Source organism: Giraffa tippelskirchi, chromosome 4 (genome assembly GCF_054371585.1).
Source record: "Giraffa tippelskirchi isolate mGirTip1 chromosome 4, T2T-mGirTip1v1.2.pri, whole genome shotgun sequence".
Lineage (NCBI taxonomy): Eukaryota > Metazoa > Chordata > Mammalia > Artiodactyla > Giraffidae > Giraffa > Giraffa tippelskirchi.
Window position 1 is genome coordinate 103,619,365 of NC_137278.1, and position 23,715 is coordinate 103,643,079.

Sequence of the window (23,715 nt, forward strand, 5' to 3'; positions counted from 1 at the left end):
GGTAAATACATAGTACATTAATATAGCTTAAGACAAACATTTCTATAAGAAAAACGCACTGCTTAGCTCAAGGTTTGAGAAAAGTTAAGTTCAGGTAGAGCCAGGTGTCGTCATGGCAACACAAAATTTTAAGAGAAACCTCTTTTTGAATTTGTATAGAGAAGGGGGAAAAAAATCTTAACACTTGTAATTTGTTTCCTCCTGCCACTTAAGAGAGAGAGAAAAAATGTCTGACACTTGTAGCCTGTGTCCTCTGTTTGGAGACCCGTGGCCTTCCTGCCTGTTGCCCTCTCAGCAATGAGAATAAACTAAAGTGACATGAAACAATATAGATGACTCTCACAAAATGTTGAGCAAAAGAAGCTAGAATGCAGACTTTACTTTCTATTTGTAGAAAGTTCAAGAAGGAGCAAAATAAATTGATAGCCATAGAAATTTATTTGCTGAAGGGTAGTGGTGTATTGATAAATGTTTAACAACCAGTACTCCAACAAAATGCCCTGATCTTACAGAATTTCTATGATGTAAATACTTAAATACTCCCACAATGGTATTTCAAGGTGCTAATGTGATGTCACTGAGCATGAACATGGGAAGAGATGTATATGTATATGTATAGATTTTGCTCTGACAAGTCAGTTGTGAACTACAAATTGGCACTTACCAAGAGCATTGCCAACGACTGAACAACAAAGGCATTTGCCATCTGCCTCTATGGAGACTGAACCCCATGCTGCTATAGCTGTTGACCTTCAACAATCTCTGAGGGAGTTCAGGGTGGGGTGAGGCACTCTGTGCTCCAGGGAATCTGGTGGGACAGGTCTTTAGATGGTCGGATGTTTCTAGGAACAGATTTTATGATCTGAATCCTTGCATCTCCTCATATCTAGAGAAGCACTAAATCTGTTCATGGTGACATCAGATCCTCATGACTAACAAAAAAACCTTTTGTAAAATGAGTGCTTCATGGTATTGAACTCCCCCTTCACTAAAACCTTATATATTGACCTTCCCCCACTGCCAACTTGGAGCAGTCTCTCAGAGCTATCTGAGATGCTGCCTCCTGGGCTGCAGTCCTTATTTTGCCCCAAATAAAACTCAACTCACAACTCTCAAGTTGTACATCTTTTTTTAGTCGACACAGTGAAACCCAGCTTTAGCATGCCCCACAGTGGAGGGTAACATGGAGGGTGTCTGGTGTGCTGGAGATGTTCTGTATCTTCATCTGGACAGTGCATACTATCCAGGTAGTGAATACTTGAGATTTGTACACTTTATTGTGTATATGCACATGTGCGTGCATGCTAAGTCTCTTCAGTTGTGTCCGATTCTTTGAGATCCCATGGACTGCAGCCTGCCAGGCTCCTCCATCCATTGGAGTCTCCAGGCAAGCATACTGGAGAGGGTTGCCATGCCTCCTCAAGGAGATCTTCCTGACCCAAGGATCGAACCCACATCTCTCATGTCTTGTGTTCTCAGGTGGGTTCTTTACCACTAGCACCACCTGAGAAGCCCTTATTGTGTGGGTATTATACCTCAATATAAAGTAAAATGCAAAAATGCTCATGAGAATTAAAAAGATAAAAGCACTTATAACTATGTCCCAGAGGAAAATCCACAGACAAACCAGCAATTCACTGGCTGGAAAGGAAGCATCTTCTTGTCCTCACAACAGAAAGAAAAGGAGACCCCATTAGTAAACACTGGCAAGACTGGCAAACTAATGGCAAGACACCACCAGTAAACATAGACAAGAAGTGGTGACTCTTCGCTGGGCCACTCTCAATCTTCCAACATGACGCTTAATTCAATCTTATCACCAATGGTTGATACATCTCATGAGAGAGTGTTGCTTTTGAAAAGCCTAGAGGCACAGTCCTGACTAACTATGGCCCTGTTACTCAGAGATTATTATTCCACTGGGTGGCTCCAGATGAATGTTTTAAGCTGTGTTCAGTACCACCTGAACAAAATAATCAGACAGGATTGCACCAAAGTAAAGAATATTACTTTTATTTTGGGGGAAAATGCACAGTCATATAATTTTCTTGTGTCTCTGAAATTTTAAATATGTTCAATATGACAGGAATATCTCTGTGATCCAGCTAAATGATACATTTTAATAGGAAAGCTGCTCTTAACATGGCACTCATATATTTAAAGTTACAACTCCAAAGTAAAATTTCAAAGGGGTTTGATCGATGATGGCTTGACACATCCACAGTTTTATTGCTTCCTCATCTGGCAGTACAGGACAATAGAAAATATCAGACCAAATACCTAGAAAATAGAGTGATAGAAGCAATGTGGAATTTAAGGGAAACACTAGAGATATTATAAATAAAAAGAACTTTATTTATGAAAAAATTCTGGCTACTGACAATTCTAATATTATTAATCTAAGTTATCTCTCTTATTGGGAAATTAGAGAGTCTAACATTGAGAAAGCTTCTGAGTATTTTTTGTCTTAATCAGGGTTTTCAGCTGGCAGTCTGCCTCTATCTGGCCCTGTTTGATCATGCAGTAGCACTGCCACCGGAGCAATCTAACCTTCTGAAACACACACACCCTTCTGTAGGTCGTGGCCCTGGAACTCCGAGGAACTCAGGCCTCTGAGGCTAAAGACACCGATTGCTTCTTTCATCTGGTTTAGATCATCCACGTAAAAATCAAGGAGTCTAGAATTTCTCTTGCCATATTTTTAGGCATCTCCAAGAAGAATGGGGGGGGGAGTAACGTTTTTTCTTATAAAGCTTCTAAATCTAAGGGGAATAGCAACATTCAGGAACTTCCTTTGAAGTGAGAATGCGCAGCTGAAAATCTGGGGCATAATTTCGATCTCATTAAGTGACTCCCCCAAGAATAAGGGACCTCAAAACAGTGCCTAATTGGCTCTGAAGTTGGTGAGTGGCATGCTGTGGCTTTGATGCAGAAATGACAGAAAGGACCTGTGTGTACTGTGGATGGAAAGTTTTGGCTCCATCAGCCTCCTCCTCCGAGAGGCAGAGAAAGGGTGAGACGCCATTTATGCTGAGTCATCTCCAGTGCTCCCACTGTACTAAGATGTCCTGCTCACTATTTCTTTCCTGGAAATGCCCTCCAAATGAAAACTTCTGCCCAATATTTTTTTCTTACAAAAAAAAATACATATATATATATCAACACCAATTCTCTGTGAATATAATAACTTTCATTCTGAAAGTTCTAAAAGTCATTCTTTTAGAATGACTTGAGAAAATGTTACAATTTAGTCTTTTGCTTTGCTCCCAAGCCTTAAATCTGGGAGACCAGTACCAGGAAAGAAGAAAGAATATGTCCAAGACAGTGGGATGAGGCAGCTATCACTTTTGCTGTTGCAAACTTGAAACAGAAGCCCACCATGCATCAACAGACTAGACAGTTAATATCACACTTTCCTGCATTTCACTGCCTCTGAAAAGAAAACGTATCATTGTTCACAAAAATAGGCAATAATTAAGAGATTCATCCTACAGTACTGTACGCTGAGACTCAGGATAATCTTGCTAAGTAATGTGCACAAGCGCCCATATTCTGAAGCCATCTAAAAAATGTAAAATTATTTTTTGCTCTTATTTAACTGCTCCATTCCTGGAACCTCTTGTCAGTATAACTTTTAGTCTACAAGTGGTGACTATCAGTGTCAATGGATTTTTTCTTTTCTTTTTTCTTTTCTTAATTAAAGTGAAGAGATAAAGTACTGATCTTTTTTTGTGCTTGTACATTGCTATAGTCAAGTAAGGAGAGATATCATAGTTCGGCTGTTTAACTCAGTAATGAGAATTCCAGTGCCTTGGAGAAGGCAATGACACCCCACTCCAGTAACTCTTGCCTGGAAAATCCCATGGACGGAGGAGCCTGGTAGGCTGCAGTCCATGGGGTCGCTAAGAGTCGGACACGCCTGAGCGACTTCCCTTTCACTTTTCACTTTCATGCATTGGAGAAGGAAATGACAACCCACTCCAGTGTTCTTGCCTGGAGAATCCCAGGGACGGGGAGCCTGATGGACTGCCGTCTATGGGGTCGCACAGAGTCGGACACGACTAAGTGACTTAGCATAGATAGAGAATAAATCCTTTCGGAGACTTCCCCAGTGATCCAGTGGCTAAGATTCGGCGCTCCCGATGTAGGGGGCCCAGGTTCAATCCCTGCTCAGGAAACCAGATCCCACATGCAGCAACTAAGACCTGGTAAGCCAAAGAAATTAATTTAAAAAAATACAAAGAAGAGAAACAAAGGAACTTTTATAATGGGCAGAATAGAGAGAAATAGACTTATTGCCCAGCATCATTTGATTTTGGTCATATATTAGATGTAAAGAAAGGCAGCCACATCTACCAACCAAGAATGCTTCATATCTGGACCTATTCATTTGGGCTAGAAGGAGGTCTGGAGGAGGGTATGGCAACTCACTCCTGTATCTTGCCTGGAGAATCCCATGGACAGAGGAGCCTGACGGGATACAGTCCATAGAGTCATAAAGAGTCTTACACAACTGAAGTGACTTAGCACGCACAAGGAGGTCAGGCTTAACAGCCCAATTTGCTGCTCATAGTTCTAGCCCTGTCTCTTATGGTTTGGCTGGGAAAGTCCACCAGTAACCTAAATGACAATTAGGATACTAAATTGCTTCAATCTCTGCTAAAATTCCTCTCAGACAGTGATGTGGCGCAAGAGAGGTAAAAGCTGCCAGAAAACCCAAGGAGAACGTTGGGCAGCGTTTGTGAGAGGGAAGCAGAAGTCACTTCACTGAGCAAACCAGCCTACAGTGGTGTTAACTAGGGAGACACCTTACACCGTTAGGATTCTTGCCAAGCCCCTGACGTGGGTTGTGAGTGAATTTAACTCACTTGATATCTAAATTAGCAAGATCTAATTATTGATTCCAAAACACTTCCCTGAAACAGTTTTATTTCATCTTTTTGCAAAGAATTTCAGGTCACATAAAAGAAAAATTCCTTCAGTTTTTGTGAAAGTCCTGCCAGGAGGCCCCATCAAGATAAAAACCTATACAGAATTCTTCTTTTAAAGTCAATAATCAAATTGATGAGAGCAAATGCAGATATCTCAAGCAAAGCTTCCTTAAAAACTTCTCCAAGTGAGTCCATAGTCCTTACAGTGAGAAAATCAAAGTCAACTATCTAACTTTTAAAACTTGTTAGATTTCTCTATAAAAGAATAGCAGGAAAATAGCTCTCCACACTTCTGAGCTCAGTTATTTTCTGTTTCAAAATCAGGAAGAGAGATAAAAAATTGTAAAGTTTATATTTTCATTTTGTTTGGTGCTGTTTCTTCAAATGAAGAAGCATTAACTCTGTGCTAGTTTTCAATGGGAAAAGAATAGCTGGGACTAAAAACTGTGTGGAAACTAATTCCATTTTCTCCCCCAGGAGAGAAATCATTCAGAAATAATAGCTTCAGCCCTGCTGAATTCCTAAGATTATAATCCCCTCCCCAGACCCAAGGATGATAGATGCAGCTGCTGGGCCTTAGGCACTTGGTACCCAGTGCTTTTCTGGAGCACCTGGTTTGTATTTGGCTCTTCATACATTTGTTAGAAAAATTAATGAACAAACAAGGGAATAAACAAAGAATGAATAATGCAAGATAATACTGTACCTCAATAACCGCCAGTCCAAACGCTAGTGCAATAACTATGAAAAGATGTCTTGAAAATATTTGGTTAATCGAGGCAAAGCATGACTGTTAAAAACAAAATATAAACAATTAATTTTTACCAAATTTTGACCTTGTTTTAATATGTACAGATTTTTATTCATTGGGTTGACTTTTTACATGGTTATCAAGGAATACACTCAACAAAAAGGAACTGGATTATTCCTATTACTCTAGCTCCTACCCTGTGCCTCTAAAAGGTTGTAACTGTTGTGGTTTGTTCATACATTAGGAAGCATTTGAGGAACAAAGTTTTGCTTCAACTTCCTAATTACTGAATCTAGGACTATTTAGCTATAAATATTCATTTTGTCCTAAATTCTGATTGTTCATTTTAGAGCTATTATCACCTTGACTGTGTATCTTTTAGGTTTGTAACCTGCAGCAGAGAGTTCCCTGGTTGAGGTTTCAGCTGATTATAGTGTAGATTTTCATTTTTAAAACAAGTTCTTTTTCAAAAATCCCTTAATATGTCTCAGGGTTATTTTTACCTTAAAAAGGAAAAAAAAAATCATTATATCTACTGTTACATTCTTTCCTTAAACAAAAAACAGAATTTAGAAAATTGTCTCTCTGCCACATTTTTAAACATTTATTCAAAGCAGTATGAAATATCAAACTCAAATTATTTTAGTATAGTTTGAAGTCAGGTTGATTCCTCTAGCTCCAGTCTTCTTTCTCAAGATTGTTTTGGCTGCACAGGGTCTTTTGTATTTCCATACAAATTGTGAACTTTATGTTCTAGATCTGTGAAAAATACCATTGGTAGTTTGATAGGGATTGCATTGTAAAGCAATTATCCTACAATTAAAAATAAATTCATTAAAAAATATTTTAGGCCAGACCTAAAAATTTCAGCAATTGTAAATTATGTGGATAATTTTTAAAATGGAAAAATAATTTGCAATATAATAGTGGTATTGTCTGTATTGCCAGAAAATATATTATTCCTATGATAGTCTTATAAGTGCAAAAGGTTAACAAAATATTGCTGTTTGTTAAATAAAAGTTCTCCATGTGGTTGAGTAAAACAGTTTTTTTTCCCTGCATTCCTGAATGTAATAGATTTCTCGATTCTCATCTGATTCAAAATGGTAACCTTTAGAGGAAATTATTATATCATTCAAGGTAAACTATGAGATTAATGATATCTACTGAGTCACATTCATTATATTTTAGGTGTTTTCTCCCTCCTTTCCCTCTAGATAATCCCGTTATCTTGGCAAAAGGGAAGGGGGAAAATGTGAATTATGGACATTCCAGATTTCTTATTTTTCCAGACTTCTTTCAAATGACACAAGGTAGACAAAAGTATTTTATGACTTTATGATCTTCCTTTTGGGAAACTGGTGCAACCATAAGCTTATCTTCAGCTGAATTATGTGTGAATTTGGAGGGAATATCTATTATTTTTCAGGATAATACTAGGGCTTTTCAAAATCTATCCTCAGGAAAGATACCTTTGAGTTGAATCGTTAACAGGACACAGATAGCAATCTTCAATTTAATTTACTAATTCCCTCATTAACCTAAGAGGGCACTGCATTTGTTAACATCATATTTACTCCCTCTCTTTCTTGTGGAGATTGTGTCACTAAAATCATGAGGAGAGAAGGAGAACAGAGAGGAGTATAAAAATTAATAATAAAAAATTTTAGTCAGATCACTTTGGTAGCTCTGTAATCTGATGGATAATGCCCCCCCCCCAATATTTTACTTTAAATACTTGGAACAGCAATTTCTCTTCAGAACAGTCTTCTTCATTTTGATAAAACTATTTGGTTGGCCAAAAAGTTCATTTGGGTTTTTTCATAACATCTTGCAGATGTTACAGAAAAACTTGAATGAACATTTTGACCAACTCGTTAGTAAACAGGCTATGATAGTCAACAGGTGAGATGTTTCCCCTGAGATACTTTTTATTTCCTAATATATAATTAACCTCAGTAGTCAGTACTCAACCAATGCTAGATTGAAAATAAATCTTTAGGTATTATAGAAATTAACCCATTGAAATAAAATATCTTTTCATGTATCTCTTTCCCAACTAGACTATAATCTCCTAGAGGGTCCAAAAGTATGTCTAATTCTAGCAAGGGTCTATCTGACACATGGTGGTGGTGGTTTAGTCACTAAGTCATGTCCGACTCTTGTGACCCCACAGACTATAGCCTGCCAGGCTCCTCTGTCCATGGGACTTTCCAGGCAAGAATACTGGAGCGGTTTGCCATTTTCTTCTTCATGGGATCTTCCCAACCCAGGAATTGAACCCGGGTCTCCTGCACTGCAGGCAGATTCTTTACCAATTGAGCTATGAGGGAAGCCTATCTGACACATAGTAGGCACCAAAGAATAGTAACAAATAAATGAAACATTAATATCAACTGTTATTTTTGTACACATCCATCCAAAGTTTCTTCCAGGAAGAAGGAATAAGTTATGTAAAACCCTATGGTAAGGATTAGATATCATGTCCTCCAGGAAGCTGTATCTCGAACTCCAAAGACTGAGTTAGATGGGGTTAGATATCTTGTGGCTGTCCCTATCCAAGAAATACCAGTAGTTCATTGGATTACAGTTGCCTAGTTATTTTTCTCTCTTCCCTATGAGAGCATTCACTTCATGAGTGCAGACATTGCAGCATATTTAGGAATGGATATCCAGCAGCTGATAGAAGGCCAGCACATAGGAAGTGGTCAATAAATATTTGATGAATTAAGCAATAATAAGGAATATGACATCCACGTATTAACACCTGCAAGTAACATAAATATGTCATCTATAACACATGAAAGACAAACCCAAGTTTTCATTGACTTTAAAGGTATGAAGCAACTTCTCAACTGGAACAATAATTAGGCAAACTGGTAGATACATTTAAAATTCAGAGCTGAACTCTCTAAAGCCAAAGTTATTTTTCTACATTCAATACAATTACTTGAGAAAGGAAAACTTTGATTAGAAAAAGAAAGCTTTACTTTGAAAATTAAAGTAAAAATATAGATTTCTAAAGCATATGTTAAAATAGGAAAAAAAATATAGTGGAGAAAAATTATTAAAGTCACCAAAGAGAGGACAAAATAAATTTTATCTGTTAGTTTGTACTTTGCCTCCCTTTGCAGCAGAATGATTCTTTCATCTAGTAAAGTTGAGTTTAAATGATGCGATACTCATAGAAGAAATAAAATACTTTTATTTTTTTATATCTGCTTTTATCTTTAAAAAAGGATTTATTTTTTATTTCCCAGGGAAACTCCTGGGACTTTTATATCAAGATTCCCATTGTAATTGGTGCAATTTAATATTTTGTAGAGACTTTTATTGTGAATAAAATAACAGAACCATTTACTATGCCAAATTTGATTTGTTCTCACCTGTTTGTAAATAGTTTTTCCTCTATACTGTGTACAAGAATTTGATTCACTTGGACATTCACATGTCTTGTAATAGTATTGAAAATTACTTCCCCAATCAGAAGCTCCATTGACCAAACCACAACATTTTAACTGTTTGATGAAAAGTAGATGTGAAAAACAGTCACTAGAGAGGATAAAAACACTGTCAATACATTGAATCACATTCTTTTGAAATCACTATAAAGATGCTTCTTATACCAGAATATTATGTGAGTAACCTCACCTACCTCCTTGAATGTAGAAACAAGAATGAAAGAATATTCCATTTTGGACTTCATATCAATGGAGAAAAAATAAAGTTTCAGGTGCAAAAGTCTGAAGAACTTGGAAAAAATATGAAGCACTCACCTTCTACTTTTTAATGACAAAAGAGAGGCAGAATCAGATTTATGTTTCTTATATCTTAGGAAATAAGCTTCCAGAGGGCTCATGAGAGAGTCAAAGTTTCTTTAAAGTGCTTTTACTTAAAAAATATGAGAGGTTTATAAGGTGAAATTTCTATTTCATGACCTTTGATAACTTTTGGAGAAAAAGGGGAGAAGAGTGAGAGGCATCTCAAAACCCAAAGAACTCAATCAGCCTTCCATGAGATTGAATTTTACATAGCCATCTGTAAAACAGCAAGGAGGGGAAAATGAAGGATGAAATTCTTAGAATAATGTCAGAAAGGTTAAGGCCTAAAATAAACCAAACATTTGGTTGTTGTTCAGTCGCTCAGTCATGTTCAACTCTGTGACTCCATGGACAGCAGCATGCCAGGCTTCCCTATCTATCCTTCACCAACTCCTGGAGCTTGCCCAAACTCATGTCCATTTAGTCAGTGATGCCATCCAACCATCTCTTCCTCTGACATCCCCTTTTCCTCCTGCCTTCAATCTTTCCCAGCATCAGGGTCTTTTCCAATGAGCTGACTCTTCATATTAGGTGGCTAAGTATTGGAGCTTCAGCTTCAGCATCAATCCTTCCAGTGAATGTTCAGAACTGATTTCCTTTAGGATGGACTGGTTGGATCTCCTTGCAGTCCAAGTCTCAAGAGTCTTCTCCAACACCGCAATTCAAAAGCATCAATTCTTCAGTGCTCAGCTTTCTTTATAGTCCAACTCTCACATCCATACATGACTACTGGAAAAACCATAGCTTTGACTAGACGGACCTTTGTCGACAAAGTAATGCCTCTGCTTTTTAATATGCTGTCTAGGTTGGTCATAGATTTTCTCCCAAGGAGCAAGCATGTCTTAATTTCATGACTGCAGTCACCATCTGCAGTCATTTTGGAGCCCAAGAAAATAAAGTCTCTCACTGTTTCTATTGTTTCCCCATCTATTTACCATGAAGTGATGGGACCAGATGCCATCTTCATTTTTTGAATGTTTTGTTTCAAAACAACTTTTTCACTCTCCTCTTTCACTTTCATCAAGAGGCTCTTTAGTTCCCCTTTGCTTCCTGCCATAAGGGTGGTGTCATCTACATATCTGAGGTTATTGATACTTTTTCTGGCAGTCTTGATTCCACCTTATGCTTCATCCAGCCCAGCATTTCTCATGATGTACTCTGCATGGAAGTTAAATAAGCAGGGTGACAACATACAGCCTTGATGTTCTTCTTTCCCAATTTTGAAACAGTCTGTTTTTCCATGTCCAGTTCTAACTGTTGCTTCCTGACCATCAGGTTTCTCTGGAGACAGGTAAGGTGGTCTGGTACTCCCAGGTCTTGAAGAATTTTCCACAGTTTGTTGTGATCCACACAGTCAAGGCTTCAGCATAGTCAATGAAGCAGAATAAGATGTTTTTCTGGGATTCTCTTACTTTTTCGATGATCCAATAGATGTTGGCAATTTGATCTCTGGTTCCTCTTCCTTTTCTAAATTCAGCTTTAACATCTGCAAGTTCTTGGTTCATGTATTTTTGAAGCCTAGCTTAGAGAATTTTGAGCATTACTTTGCTAGCATGTGAAATGAATTAATTGTATGGTAGTTTGAACATTCTTTGGCACTGCCTTTCTTTAAGATTGGAATGAAAACTGACCTTTTCCAGTCCTGTGGCCACTGCTGAGTTTTCCAAATTTGCTGGCATATTGAGTGCAGCACTTTACCAGCATCATCTTTTAGGATTTGAAATAGCTCAGCTGGAATTCCATCACTTCCACTAGCTTTGTTTGAAGTGATGCTTCCTAGGGCAAACCAAACATGGGCAAACACTAAGGGAAGTTGTGGTCATGTTTGGGAAAGGAAATCAAGAAAGCAATAAGCCCAATGACTCAGAGTAATGGGTCATAGTATTATTAGATGAAAGTGAGAGGTAATTCTCTCTCATCTTGTCATATTTGCTCTAATTTGAGACAAAACTTTTCATGCAGAAAAGAAGAAAAAAATTGCTTAAGAAAATAGAACCAAGACTGGGTGGTTTTCTAAGGCTCAGATGCATTGCCATACAAGAATATCAAAAGGACTTTCACTTACTGGGTGACCATGTTACTCACGTTCCTTAAACCTCTCTATGCCACAGTTTCTTCATCTGTAAAATACAGATAACGATAGTTTTTAATGATAGGATCTAATTCATAGATTTGTTGTAAAGATAAAATTAGAATATCCATGTGAAGATATGAAGTGTTTAGCCCAATGCCTGGGCTAGAAAGTACTTAACATATGTTGTCATCATTGTTGATTGTGTTTTGTGGTGGTGGTTGTTATTGCTTCCTTTACACTCTCACGTGAACAGGATCTGTTCAACACTAATATGAATACTTTAGATAACATTATGGAAAATACCTTTTCAACTCTATAGTTGATATAGAGATGGGAATGATGATTAATACACATGAATACAAAGTGGAGTTCCAAAGATATTTCACACAATGGCCTTCAGCAGGTCCAGCTGTGGCAGATATAAAGCCTTGTGATTTGGCTCAAAGATTCACTTGCACAAATATATGACTCATTAGATATTCACATGACAAAGAGTTGGAGACTTCAGATGGTTTCAAGGTCAATCAATATTAGCAAAGAGAGTAATCTTGAAACAATTTCTTTTCTTGCTTCCACAGTAGACACAATCAATTGCTCACTCTTTTTGATTAAATAAACTTGAATGATATTAACTGATATAGACATAGCAGATGAAAAAGAATATAAATCCCACTATATACACTCACAGATCAATCCATTTTTGGAATACAGTATCCCTTAGGACAGCATAGAGATACACAGGAGACAGAGCAGGAGGTAGAAAGGGTAAACATGGTTTGGAATCTAGTCACCAGATCAGGTGTGGGAGCAGCTGGGGAAGAAGTTGGTTGGGATGTATTGAAAGTGTGATGGCATTGGATGAACAAGGCGCTTCTCAGTGAATGATACAAATAGTCATTTCCAAGAATGCAAGATGGGCACATTCTACTAATATATTAGCAGAGAATTTGTGTGGGAATTCCCTGAAAACCCAAAAGATAATCACTTAGGAACTACAAATTATCTCTGTGTGATGGGACCCCAGGTCACCCAGTCAGAGTTTTCTTTTTCCAAAGAAGCATTACTAAAAAATAGAAAAGAAAGGTCTGGTGGATATATATTGTAAAACAAACAAAAACCAGAATAGACAATACTGTAAAAGAGACACAGTCATGTGGACCCAAGAAGCTTCAGGCACAGAATTCATGCACGGAAATCATTCAGAACTGTGCCACACACAGGAAGCTCAGCTCAGCGCTCTGTGATGACCTAGAGGGCTGGGAGGAGGGGTGTGAGGGAGGCTCAAGAGGGGAGGTATGTGTACAAATAGCTGATTCACTTCATTGTACAACAGAAACTCATGCAACATTGTAAAGCAAGTATTTGCTGCTGTTGTTCAGTCATTAGGTCGTGTCCAACTCTTTGCAAGTCCATGGACTGCAGCACCCCAGGCTTCCCTGTCCTTCACTATCTCCCAAACATGAGTTTGCCTAATCTCATGTCCATTGAGTCAGTGATGCCATCCACCCATCTCATCCACTGTTGCCCTTTTCTCCTCCTGCCCCCAATCTCTCCAGCATTAGGGTCTTTTCCAACGAGTCGGCTCTTCACATCAGGTGGCGGAATTATTGAAGCTTCAGCTTCAGTATCAAAATATCTGACAGTAAGTGTATTGTCTTCAGAAGAAAAGTATAAATATACATATATTAAAAAAAAGAATTGTGCTACAACAAACAGAACATTTAGAATCCCATGGATGACACTAAGACCTTGGACACCAGGGACAACATGCAGTGAATGTAACTCAGGACCCACCCAGAGACCCAGTATATTTGTCCTGTAGTATATTTTGTCCTAGATTAACAGGGAAAATCAAGGATGCTTGGCCCTTCCCCGTGGAGAAGCTGAGTTGCCTAAATTCTTTCTGCTTTTAAACCTGGATTAATCTGGACCCTAAAGTGGGAATGATCCAGGAGGAGAGAGGATCAAGGAATGCAGCTCTGGCTGAGCTAGGAGAAACACAACACAGAGGAAGCTAAACAGGGACTAACTCATATAAGGTTTCAGCTCCTGGAAACGATGCTTTAAGCAGAATTTTTACTAGCTGGAGTCTATCCAAATAGGAACTGGGCTCTGGGGGAAATGTCATCTGATAAATAGTTCAAGAAACCAGGGATGTTAGGATGTTTTGACTTGAAAATCAAAGCTCTTAGAAGTCATACAATAAGCCAGTTTCAAAGAAAAAGTTGCAATATGTAGAAGCAGATTTTCTTTTTCCTCTGCAACTCCATAAGGAAGAACTAAAACTAAATTATATAAATTTTAGGGGAGAAAGATTTTGTTTCAAATTAAGAAAAAACACATTAATCATCAGACTTAGATGCAAAGGGAATGGATGGGATGGGCAAAATGGGCAAACTGTCAGCTCTTCCATATTTAATTAAAAGGTGGATGAACATAAATATAAAAAACTTCAGTTAATGATGCGTGTGCTAAGTCACTTCAGTCATGTGCAAGGACTGTAGCCCAACAGGCTCCTCTGTCCATGGGATTCTCCAGGTGAGAAAACTGGAGTGGGTTGCCATTCCCTTCTCCAGGGGATCTTTCCGACCCAGGGATGAAGCTCACATCTCACATCTACCTGCATTGACAGGTGGGTTCTTTACCACTAGTACCTCCTGGGAAGCCCCAGTTAATGACAAGTCAGGTTAAATGTGCTGTAAAATCCTGCTCTACTCTCAAATTCTGAGGATTTCTATGTCATACGTGAAATAAATGCTACATGTCATTAATATGATGGAAATCCTGAGTAAATAAACTGTAGGGGGGAGGAGTTTCACAGAGCGATATTTCAGTCAAGTCTCCAAGTACAGGTAGTATTTGTAAAGAAAGAACAGACTTTTGGACTCAGTGGGAGAAGGAGAGGGTGGTATGACTTGAGAGAATAGCATTGAAACATATACATTAACGTATGTAAAATAGATAGCCAGTGGGAGTTTGATGTATGACCCAGGGCAGTCAAAGCTGGTGCTCTGTGACAACTGGAGAGATAGAGGGAAAAGGGGGGCTCCGAAGAGAGGGGACACATGTATGCCTATGGCCAATTAATACTGATATATGGCAAAACCCATCACAATATTGTAATTATCCTACAATTAAAAAAATTTTTTTTAAAAAAGCAAGTAAAAAAAAAGAAAAGTAGTAAGTACATTCCAAGGATGAGGAATGATGCAAAGGCAGGAGGGCAGAATTATTTAAGACATCCTGAGTAGACAAGCCTAGTTGGACCAGAGTGCTTTCTTCATGGAGTAGTCTTTAGTAAAGTTAAAATACGAGGTAGGAGCCAGATAGTAGAGTACCTTCAACCTCTGTCCGAATCTTGACTTTACCCTGAAGACAGTGAAGTAGCCAAAGTAAATATACATACATACATACATACGTGGGGGGAGGGAGGCTAGTGTACTGATTAAAAAGAATTAATGAGTCAGACAGATCTGCATTCAAATTCCAACCCCATCACTTGTTAGCTGTCATGCCTCTCTAAGTTGTAATCCCCTCATCTCTCTAATAAAGATAATGAGGGTAATGATATTACCCATCTCATAGACTTGTCATCAGAATTAAGTGAGCTATTGAATGTAAATCTGATACATACTAAGTAGTAATAAACAATAGCTATAATTATTTTTAAAAGAGAAGTGGGGCATGGAGGCAGAGAAAGAAAGAAGGGAAATTCCAAGCATTCAAAACACACTATCCTTCTAAATGGTAAATATTAAAGCAATTATTGATTTGGCTCAATCGAGACTTAATCTATCATAAACATATCCTCTTAATATCTGTCCTAAACTACCTCAGAACTTCATAAGAAGCTGGAGAAAAAATTAGAAATAGTCCCGGATTCTTCTTATTGCATAGTGACAGAATAATTGGTCAAAATATGTAAAAGGGAAACATTTTTTCAATCCTTAAGGAAAACATCTGTTAAAAATTAAGTAAAAGGAGAACTATGTCCAACTCTTCAAATAACCTACAAGTTCTAATTACCTCTTCTTGAAGTTCAGAAAAGACTCTCTGGAATACTCTTTCATTTTCATTTGTTGAACTCAAAAGACGTGCATTAGCCAGGAGAGTCTTATTCAGAGCTTGTTCAGTCTGAAAATTGAGAATGCTGTTAAATGATTCATGCCAGGAAGTAGCATGTCAATTTTTCAGACTTTTCCAAAACTGTCAGGTATAATATGTGTACACACCTTAGATTTGCTAGTAGTTGCTAGGATACCTGCCACCACCTGCAGGAGTAGGATCATAAGCAGTCCTATGAAAAACTGAAAAAAAAAAGAAAAGGAAAATATATTCAATATTACCCCCAGGACATTCAGTAACTACCTGGGGACATTTTGGACACGGCGCTTCTTTCTGCAGTAGGAATCCTAATCACAGTAGGAGTATTAACCATGCTCCTCATTTATTCCACTCTCTACCTCAAGAATCAAAGTTGGAGCCATTACTGCTCAAAAACATTTGCTCCAGAGACTGACTAAGGAAAATGATTAAAACTAAAATTGAGTCATAGGATTGTAGGCATCAGTACGATGTTGAATGGAGGGAAGTTCAAAAACTCAAATGAAGTTGTTTGAATATGATTTTTTTCTTCATCAAATACAAACTCAAACTTCAAGACAAATTTCAGAACTGACTTCAAAACAATGTCTCTACCACTACGAGAATAATCTGGAGTCTTTTTACAAATGTAGTCCTGAAATCTGCCTCAGATATACTGAATTCTAATTTTAGAGTTTCCCACAAATTAGTTTTCATAAAACCAAGCTCCTCAAGTAATTAAAGTCCCCAAATTTCAAATGAGGCCTTATTAATCATAAAGCAACCATCAGGGATGATATTAGAGTTCCATTAAAGCTCTTTCACTGAAAAAGCAAGAGAGTTCCAGAAAAATATCTCCTTCTGCTTTACTGACTATGCCAAAGCCTTTGACTGTGTGGATCACAATAAACTGTGGAAAATGCTGAGAGAGATGGGAATACCAGACCACCTGACCTGCCACCTGAGAAATCTGTGTGCAGATCAAGAAGCAATAGTTAGAACTGGACATGGAACAACAGACTGGTTACAAATTCCAAATCGGGAAAGGAGTATGTCAAGGCTGTTTGTCACCCTGCTTATTTAACTTATATGCAGAGTACATCATGAGAAATGCCAGGCTGGATGAAGCACACCTGGAATCAAGATTGCCAGGAGAAATATCAATAACTTTAGATACACAGATGACACCACGCTTATGACAGAAAGTGAAGAAGAAATAAATAGCCTCTTGATGAAAGTTAAAGAATAAAGTGAAAAAGTTGGCTTAAAATTCAACATTCAGAAAAGTAAGATCATGGCATCCAGTCCCATCACTTGATGGCAAACAGACAGGGAAACAGTGGAAACAGTGAAAGACTTTATTTGGGGGGGCTCCAAAATCACTGCAGATAGTGATGCAGCCATGAAATTAAGAGACACTTGCTCCTTGGAAGAAAAGCTATGACCAACTTAGACAGCATATTAAAAAGCAGAGACACTACTTTGACAACAAAGGTCCATCTAGTCAAAGCTATGGTTTTTCCAGTAGTCATGCATAGATGTGATAGTTGGACCATAAAGAAAGCTGAGCACCGAAGAATTGATGCTTTTGAACTGTGGTGTTGGAGAAGACTCTTGAGAGTCCCTAGGACTGCAAGGAGATCCAACCAGTCCATCCTAAAGGAAATCAGTCCTGAATATTCATTGGAAGGACTGATGCTGAAGCTGAAACTCCAATACTTTGGCCCCCTGATGCAAAGAGCTGACTCACTGGAAAAGACCCTGATACTGGGAAAGATTGAAGGCAGGAGAAGAAGGGGACGACAGAGGATGAGATTGTTGGATGGCATCACCGACTCGACAGACATGAGTTTGAGGAAGTTCCAGGAGTTGGTGACATACAGGGAAGCCTGTCTTGCTGTAGTCCTTGGGGTCACAAAGAGTCTGATATGACTGAGCGACTGAGCTGAACGCTCTTTTACCTTGTCTCATAATAAACCATCAGTTAAAAAATATTTGTTCAGGGGCTGACATAATACTTCTTTTATTAGAGAAGAAACAAGTTCAGATGAGCTCTGATAAACTCTTATGTCAGATTTGTATCTAATAAATACTTGAATTAAAAAAATTTTTTTTCTATATCCACTTATTATTTTCTACTGTGTATGTGTTCAGAGTGAATTATCTGTCGGTTATCTCAACTCAATCTATCCTTGAAGATTTCTAAAGGACAAATCTGATTATCTCATGTCCTTACATGGACATTTCTTAGCATGGGCTGTAATTTGACGCTAGTCCACACTCAGACCCACCTTCCATCATTTACTGAAAATAGTCCTTACACACTCTAGCCATACCCAAGATTTTTCAGTTCCCCAAAGATGCTAGCATTGTACTGCCAGGCTCTCTCCCTGGAAAGCTCATCACATCCTCACCCATACAATCACCTTATCCACTTTTGCTTCCAGCTTGAAAATTCCCTCCTCTATCATTGCTCTTTTCTTCTTGTACCACCTTCGCTGTAGCTAATTGTTTACTTGTTAGTCTTCCTTAATGGGTTCTATGAAGTGATGAGACTGTACACCATGATCTTAGTTTTCTGAATGTTGAGTTTTAAGACAACTTTTGATTCTCTTCTTTCACTTTCATCAAGAGGCTCTTTAGTTCTTCTTCACTTTCTGCCATAAGGGTGGTGTCATCTGAGATTATTGATATTTCACCCAGCAATCTTGATTCCAGCTTGTGCTTCATCCAGCCCAGCATTTCTCATGATGTACTCTGCATATAAGTTAAATAAGCAGGGTGACAATATACAGCCTTGAAGTACTCCTTTTCCTATTTGGAACCAGTTTGTTGTTCCATTTCCAGTTCTAACTGTTGCTTCCTGATCTGCATACAGATTTCTCAAGAGGCAGGTCAGGTGGTCTGGTATTCCCATCTCTTTCAGAATTTTCCACGGTTTGTGATCCACACAGTCAAAGGTTTTGGCATAGTCGATAAAGCAGAAATAGATGTTTTTCTGGAACTCTCTTGCTTTTCTGATGATCCAACGGATGTTGGCAGTTTGATCTTTGGTTCCTCTTCCTTTTCTAAAACCAGCTTGAACATCTGGAAGTTCACGGTTCACATATTGTTGAAACTTGGCTTGGAGAACTTTGAGCATTACTTTGCTAGCATGTGAGATGAGTGCAAATGTGCGGTAGTTTGAGCATTCTTTGGCATTGCCTTTCTTTGGGATTGGAATGAAACCTGACCTTTTCCAGTCCTGTGGCCACTGCTGAGTTTTCCAAATTTTCTGGCACACTGAGTGTAGCACTTTCACAGCACCATCTTTTAGGATTCAAAATAGCTCAAGTGGAATTCCATCACTTCCACTAGCTTTGTTTGTAGTGATGCTTCCTAAGGCCCACTTGACTTCACATCCCAGGATGTCTGGTTCTAGGTGAGTGATCACACCACTGTGATTATCTGGGTCATGAATATCTTTTTTGTACAGTTCTTCTGTGTATTCTTGCCATCTCTTCTTAATATCTTCTGCTTCTGCTAGGTCCATACCATTTCTGTCCTTTATTGAGCCCATCTTTGCATAAAATGTTCCCTTGGTATCTCTAATTTTCTTGAAGAGATCTCTAGTCTTTCCCATTAAATTGTTTTCCTCTATATCTTTGCACTGGTCACTGAAAAAGGCTTTCTTATCTCTCCTTGCTATTCTTTGGAACTCTGCATTCAAATGGGTATATCTTTCCTTTTCTCCTTTGCTTTTCACTTCTCTTCTTTTCACAGCTATTTGTACGGCCTCCTCAGACAACCATTTAGCTTTTTTGCATTTTATTTTCCATGGGGATGGTCTTGATCCCTGTCTGCTGTACAATGTCACGAACCTCCGTCCATAGTTCATCAGGCACTCTGTCTATCAGATCTAGTCCCTTAAATCTATTTCTCACTTTCACTGTATAATTGTAAAGAATTTGGTTTAGGTCATACCTGAATGGTCTAGTGGTTTTCCCTACTTTCTTCAATTTAAGTCTGAATTTGGCAATAAGCAGTTCATGATCTGAGCCACTATTAGCTTCCAGTCTTGCTTTTGCTGACTTTATAGAGCTTCTTCATCTTTGGCTGCAAAGAATATAATCAATCTGATTTCGGTTTCCACCATCTGGTGATGTCCATGTGCAGAGTCTTCTCTTGTGTTGTTGGAAGAGGGTGTTTGCTCTGACCCGTGCATTCTCTTGGCAAAACTCTGTTATCCTTTTCCGTACTTCATTCTGTACTCCAAGGCCAAATTTGCCTGTTACTCCAGGTGTTTTGTGACTTCCTACTTTTGCATTCCAGTCCCCTATAATGAAAAGGACGTCCTTTTGGGGTGTTAGTTCTAAAAGGTCTTGTAGGTCTTCATAGACCCATTCAACTTCAGCTTCTTCAGTGTTACTGGTTGGGGCATAGACTTGGATTACTTCTCTCATGGTATCCTCTAATTTGAGATAATTATATTAGCTTCCACAACCAAACCCTCTAAATAAAAGTGAGAGAGTTACATCAATCTTCACAAGTCCTTCTGACAGATAATGGGGATGGGAGATAATCCTCCAAAGTCTAAAGGTTGGGTATTAGGATGTGCTGGGAAAACTCACCAAAACTATCATGAACTGATTTTCTTTCATTGCACCACAGCATCCCAGGAAACCCAGAATCATGATGACAGCACCCACAAAAATTAACATATTCACAGCAATAAAGGGGCTAAGGTTCACATCCCCTGGAGTGAGAATCTGAAAATGAAAAAGAGATTAATGACAGAAAATTCCTTTTCTTGATGTTTGTTATTCAATAAATATCCACTGGGGACCTACTATGTGCCAAAACCTGTTCTAAGACACCAAGATGCCATAGTGGTGTAAACAAGCAAAAATTCCTACCTTTAAGGAGCTTGCCTTCTATTGAAGTGTTACTTGTACAATGTTTCCAATTTTATGCCTTTTGAAGATTTATATTGGATGTTGGGTGGAAGAAATGCAATAGGCTTTTCAAACAAACATTTTTAAAAGTTTAGAAGGATCAGTAGTTTTATCCATGATGTGATCTTTGATTTGCATATTTTGTGTTTTATACCTAAATAGCATCATAAATATGTTTTTATGGTAGTTTAGTTAAATTTTAAAGCCTAAGTTCCTCAAACTACTGATAGACTCAACAGTATGAGTAAATCTCTAAAACATTATGTTGAGCTAAATGTACCGTATTCAAAAGAGTGACTGCTGTATAATTCCATTTATATGGCAATCAAGAATAGATAAATCTATGCAAAAATAAACAAATGGGATATCATCAAACTTACAAGCTTATGCATAGCAAAGGAAATCATAAACAAAACAAAAAGACAACCTACAAAATGGGAGAAAATATTTGCAAACAATGCGACCTACAAGGGATTAATTTACAAAAGATCCAAATAGCTCATGCTATCAACAGCAACAACAACAAAAACAACCCAATTAAAAAATGGGCAGAAGAACTAAATGGACATTTCTACGAGGACATAGATGGCTAACACGTATGTGAAAAGGTGCTCAATATAGCTAACTATTAAAGAAATGCAAATCAAAACTATAATGAGATATCATATATCAATTAGAACGGCCATCATGAAGTCTACAAAAAAGTGAGGGAGAGAGTGTGGAGAAAAGGGATCCCTCCTACATGGTTGGTGGGATGTAAGCTGGTGTAGTCACTATGGGAAGCAGTATGGAGTTTCCTCAAAAACTAAAAATAGAGTTCCCATATTACCCAGCAATCCTAGTCCTAGGCATATATCTGGATAAAACTATAATTCAAAAAACTATGCATCCTTATGTTCAAAGCAACACTATTCACAACAGCCAAGACATGGGAACAGCCTAAATGTCCATCAGTGGATGAATGGATAAAGAAGATATGCTATATATGCTATTTAAAATAGCTAGGACATAGCAGCAACCTAGATGTCCATCAACAGATGAATGGATAAAGAAGTTGTGGTGTATATACAAAATGGAATATTATTCAGCTATAAGAAGGAATGCATTTGAGTCAGTTCTAATGAGATGGATGGACCTAGAGCTTATTATACAGAGTGAAGTAAGTCAGAAAGAGAAAGACAAATATAACTCTTAATGCATATAGAGAGAGTCTAGAAAGATGGTACTGATGGTCCTATTTGCAGGGCAGCAAAGGAGATGCAGACATAAAGGACAGACTTTTGGTCACAGTAGAGGGGGGAGAAGAGGGCTGATGACCGGAGAGAGTAGTAGTGAAACATATACATTGCCATATGTAAAATGTAGAATCAGTGGGAATTTGCTGTATGATGCAGGAAACCCAAAGCCAGTGCTCTGTGATAATCTAGAAGGGTCGGATGGAGAGGGAGGTGGCAGGGAGTTTTAAGAGAGAGGGAACATATGTATATCTATGGCTGATTCATGTTGATATATGGCAGAAATCATCACAATATTGTAAAGTAATTATTCTCCAATTAAAAATAAAATAAAATTTTTAAAAGATATGCACATACAATGTTACACACACATACACACACACACATACTCACGATATGGAATACTACTTAGCCATTAAAAAGAATAAAGTAATGTCATTTGCAGTAAATTCGAAGAACCCAGAGACTATCATAGTAAGTGAAGTAAGTCAGAAAGAGAAAGATAAACTTATCATATAACTTATATGCAGAATCTAAAATATGACACAAGTGGACTTTTATGAAACAGGCTCACAGACATAGAAAACAGACTTGTGGTTACCAAGGGGGAGGTGGGGTGGGAGGGGATGGAGTAGGAATTTGAGGCTAACAGATGAAAACTATTATATACAAAATGAATAAACAACAAGGTCCTACTGTATAGCACAGGGAACTGTATTCAATATTCTGTGATAAGCCATAGTGGAAAAGAATATTTTAAAAGAATGTATATATATGTACAGTATAATGGAATCACTTTTCTGTATAGCAAAAATTAACATAACATTGTAAATCAACTATATTTTGACTTTTAAAAAAATATCCAGATGGGGAATTAAAAAAAGAGTAGGTAAATCTAAGCTATGATGATAGAAATCAGAGCAGTGATGGACTTTGAGCAGAGTATCAAGTAAAGAGGGGACAGACTACAAAGGGATATGAGGAAACTTTCATGAGTTAATAAAAATTCTTTTCATTTTGATTGTAATAGTGATTACAGAGGTCTATACATTTTCCAAAACAAACCAACCATATTTTATACTAAGAAAATAAGTCTAGTTCCTGATATTCCATATCAAATCTATCTCCTTGTTCCCAGGAAGTATAGTCTATACAGTCTTCCAGAAACTCTTTATTTTGCCTGACTATTTAGAAAAGAGATATTGAGGAAAACATCTTAGGGCTCTTTATGATGGGCTGGACTACCAATCCTGCAAAATTTGGTTCTTCTCTTCCCCATATCCATAACCTTCATCACTATCATAACACCTAGCCTCAATCTCTCTCTTGCTCTACAGATATGACCAGAAGCAAATCACAATGAAAAAATGAAACCTTGTGCCTGTGTTATATATGAGTGCTGTGTGCAGCCCATTCATCTCTTAGGAGCTTTATCTACTGGGTTATTTCTAGGCAGACCACTAGTTCTTACACTAGCTCAGAGGCTGCCTTCTGGGATCTGTAGCACAGCATGCAGATGTGTGCCTTTAACAGCAAATACCAAAAAACAAACGAACACTACTACTCATGATCTTTACATTTTTAAAGACTTTTAAAATCAATCCATAGCCTAGACAAAGCCTTTGTTTGACAATCAGAAGGAAGGAATGTGCTGAAGTTGTAAGCGCACTTAAAAACAAAATCTATATTCTAGTCAGTCTTTATAAATTGGTTTCTAACCATGAAAGACAACTAACTTTACTGGGCTCCAGTTTCCCACTTATGAAGGGAATTAGGTCAGCCTCTGTGAATACCCAAAGCTTCCTGTGTCTTCAAGAGTTGATGCTTACAGATAATGTTTCAATTTGCGTATTTAGAAAGCTTGGTTATGTCCTAAAGATTTTTTT

General features: G+C 37.9%; 1 protein-coding gene across 6 annotated transcripts in view; it reads right to left on the reverse strand.

Moving 5' to 3' along the window:
• Nucleotides 1-23,715, reverse strand: part of TSPAN8 (tetraspanin 8) — an 89,444-nt gene that overhangs the window by 18,224 nt on the left and 47,505 nt on the right. Inside the window, exons 4-9 of one of the 6 annotated variants that reach the window (XM_081483977.1) lie at nucleotides 20,271-20,408; nucleotides 15,810-15,884; nucleotides 15,604-15,711; nucleotides 9,069-9,200; nucleotides 5,638-5,721; nucleotides 1,998-2,280 (exon numbers count right to left, since the gene is read on the reverse strand). In XM_081483977.1, the coding sequence (XP_081340103.1) occupies nucleotides 2,227-2,280; nucleotides 5,638-5,721; nucleotides 9,069-9,200; nucleotides 15,604-15,711; nucleotides 15,810-15,884; nucleotides 20,271-20,408 (591 nt within the window). In that variant the 3' untranslated portion in view covers nucleotides 1,998-2,226. Of the gene's footprint in view, nucleotides 1-1,997; nucleotides 4,206-5,637; nucleotides 5,722-9,068; nucleotides 9,201-15,603; nucleotides 15,712-15,809; nucleotides 15,885-20,270; nucleotides 20,409-23,715 lie in introns of those variants that run through there. The other 5 variants (XM_081483975.1, XM_081483976.1, XM_081483981.1 and 2 more) reach the window with 5 other exon arrangements.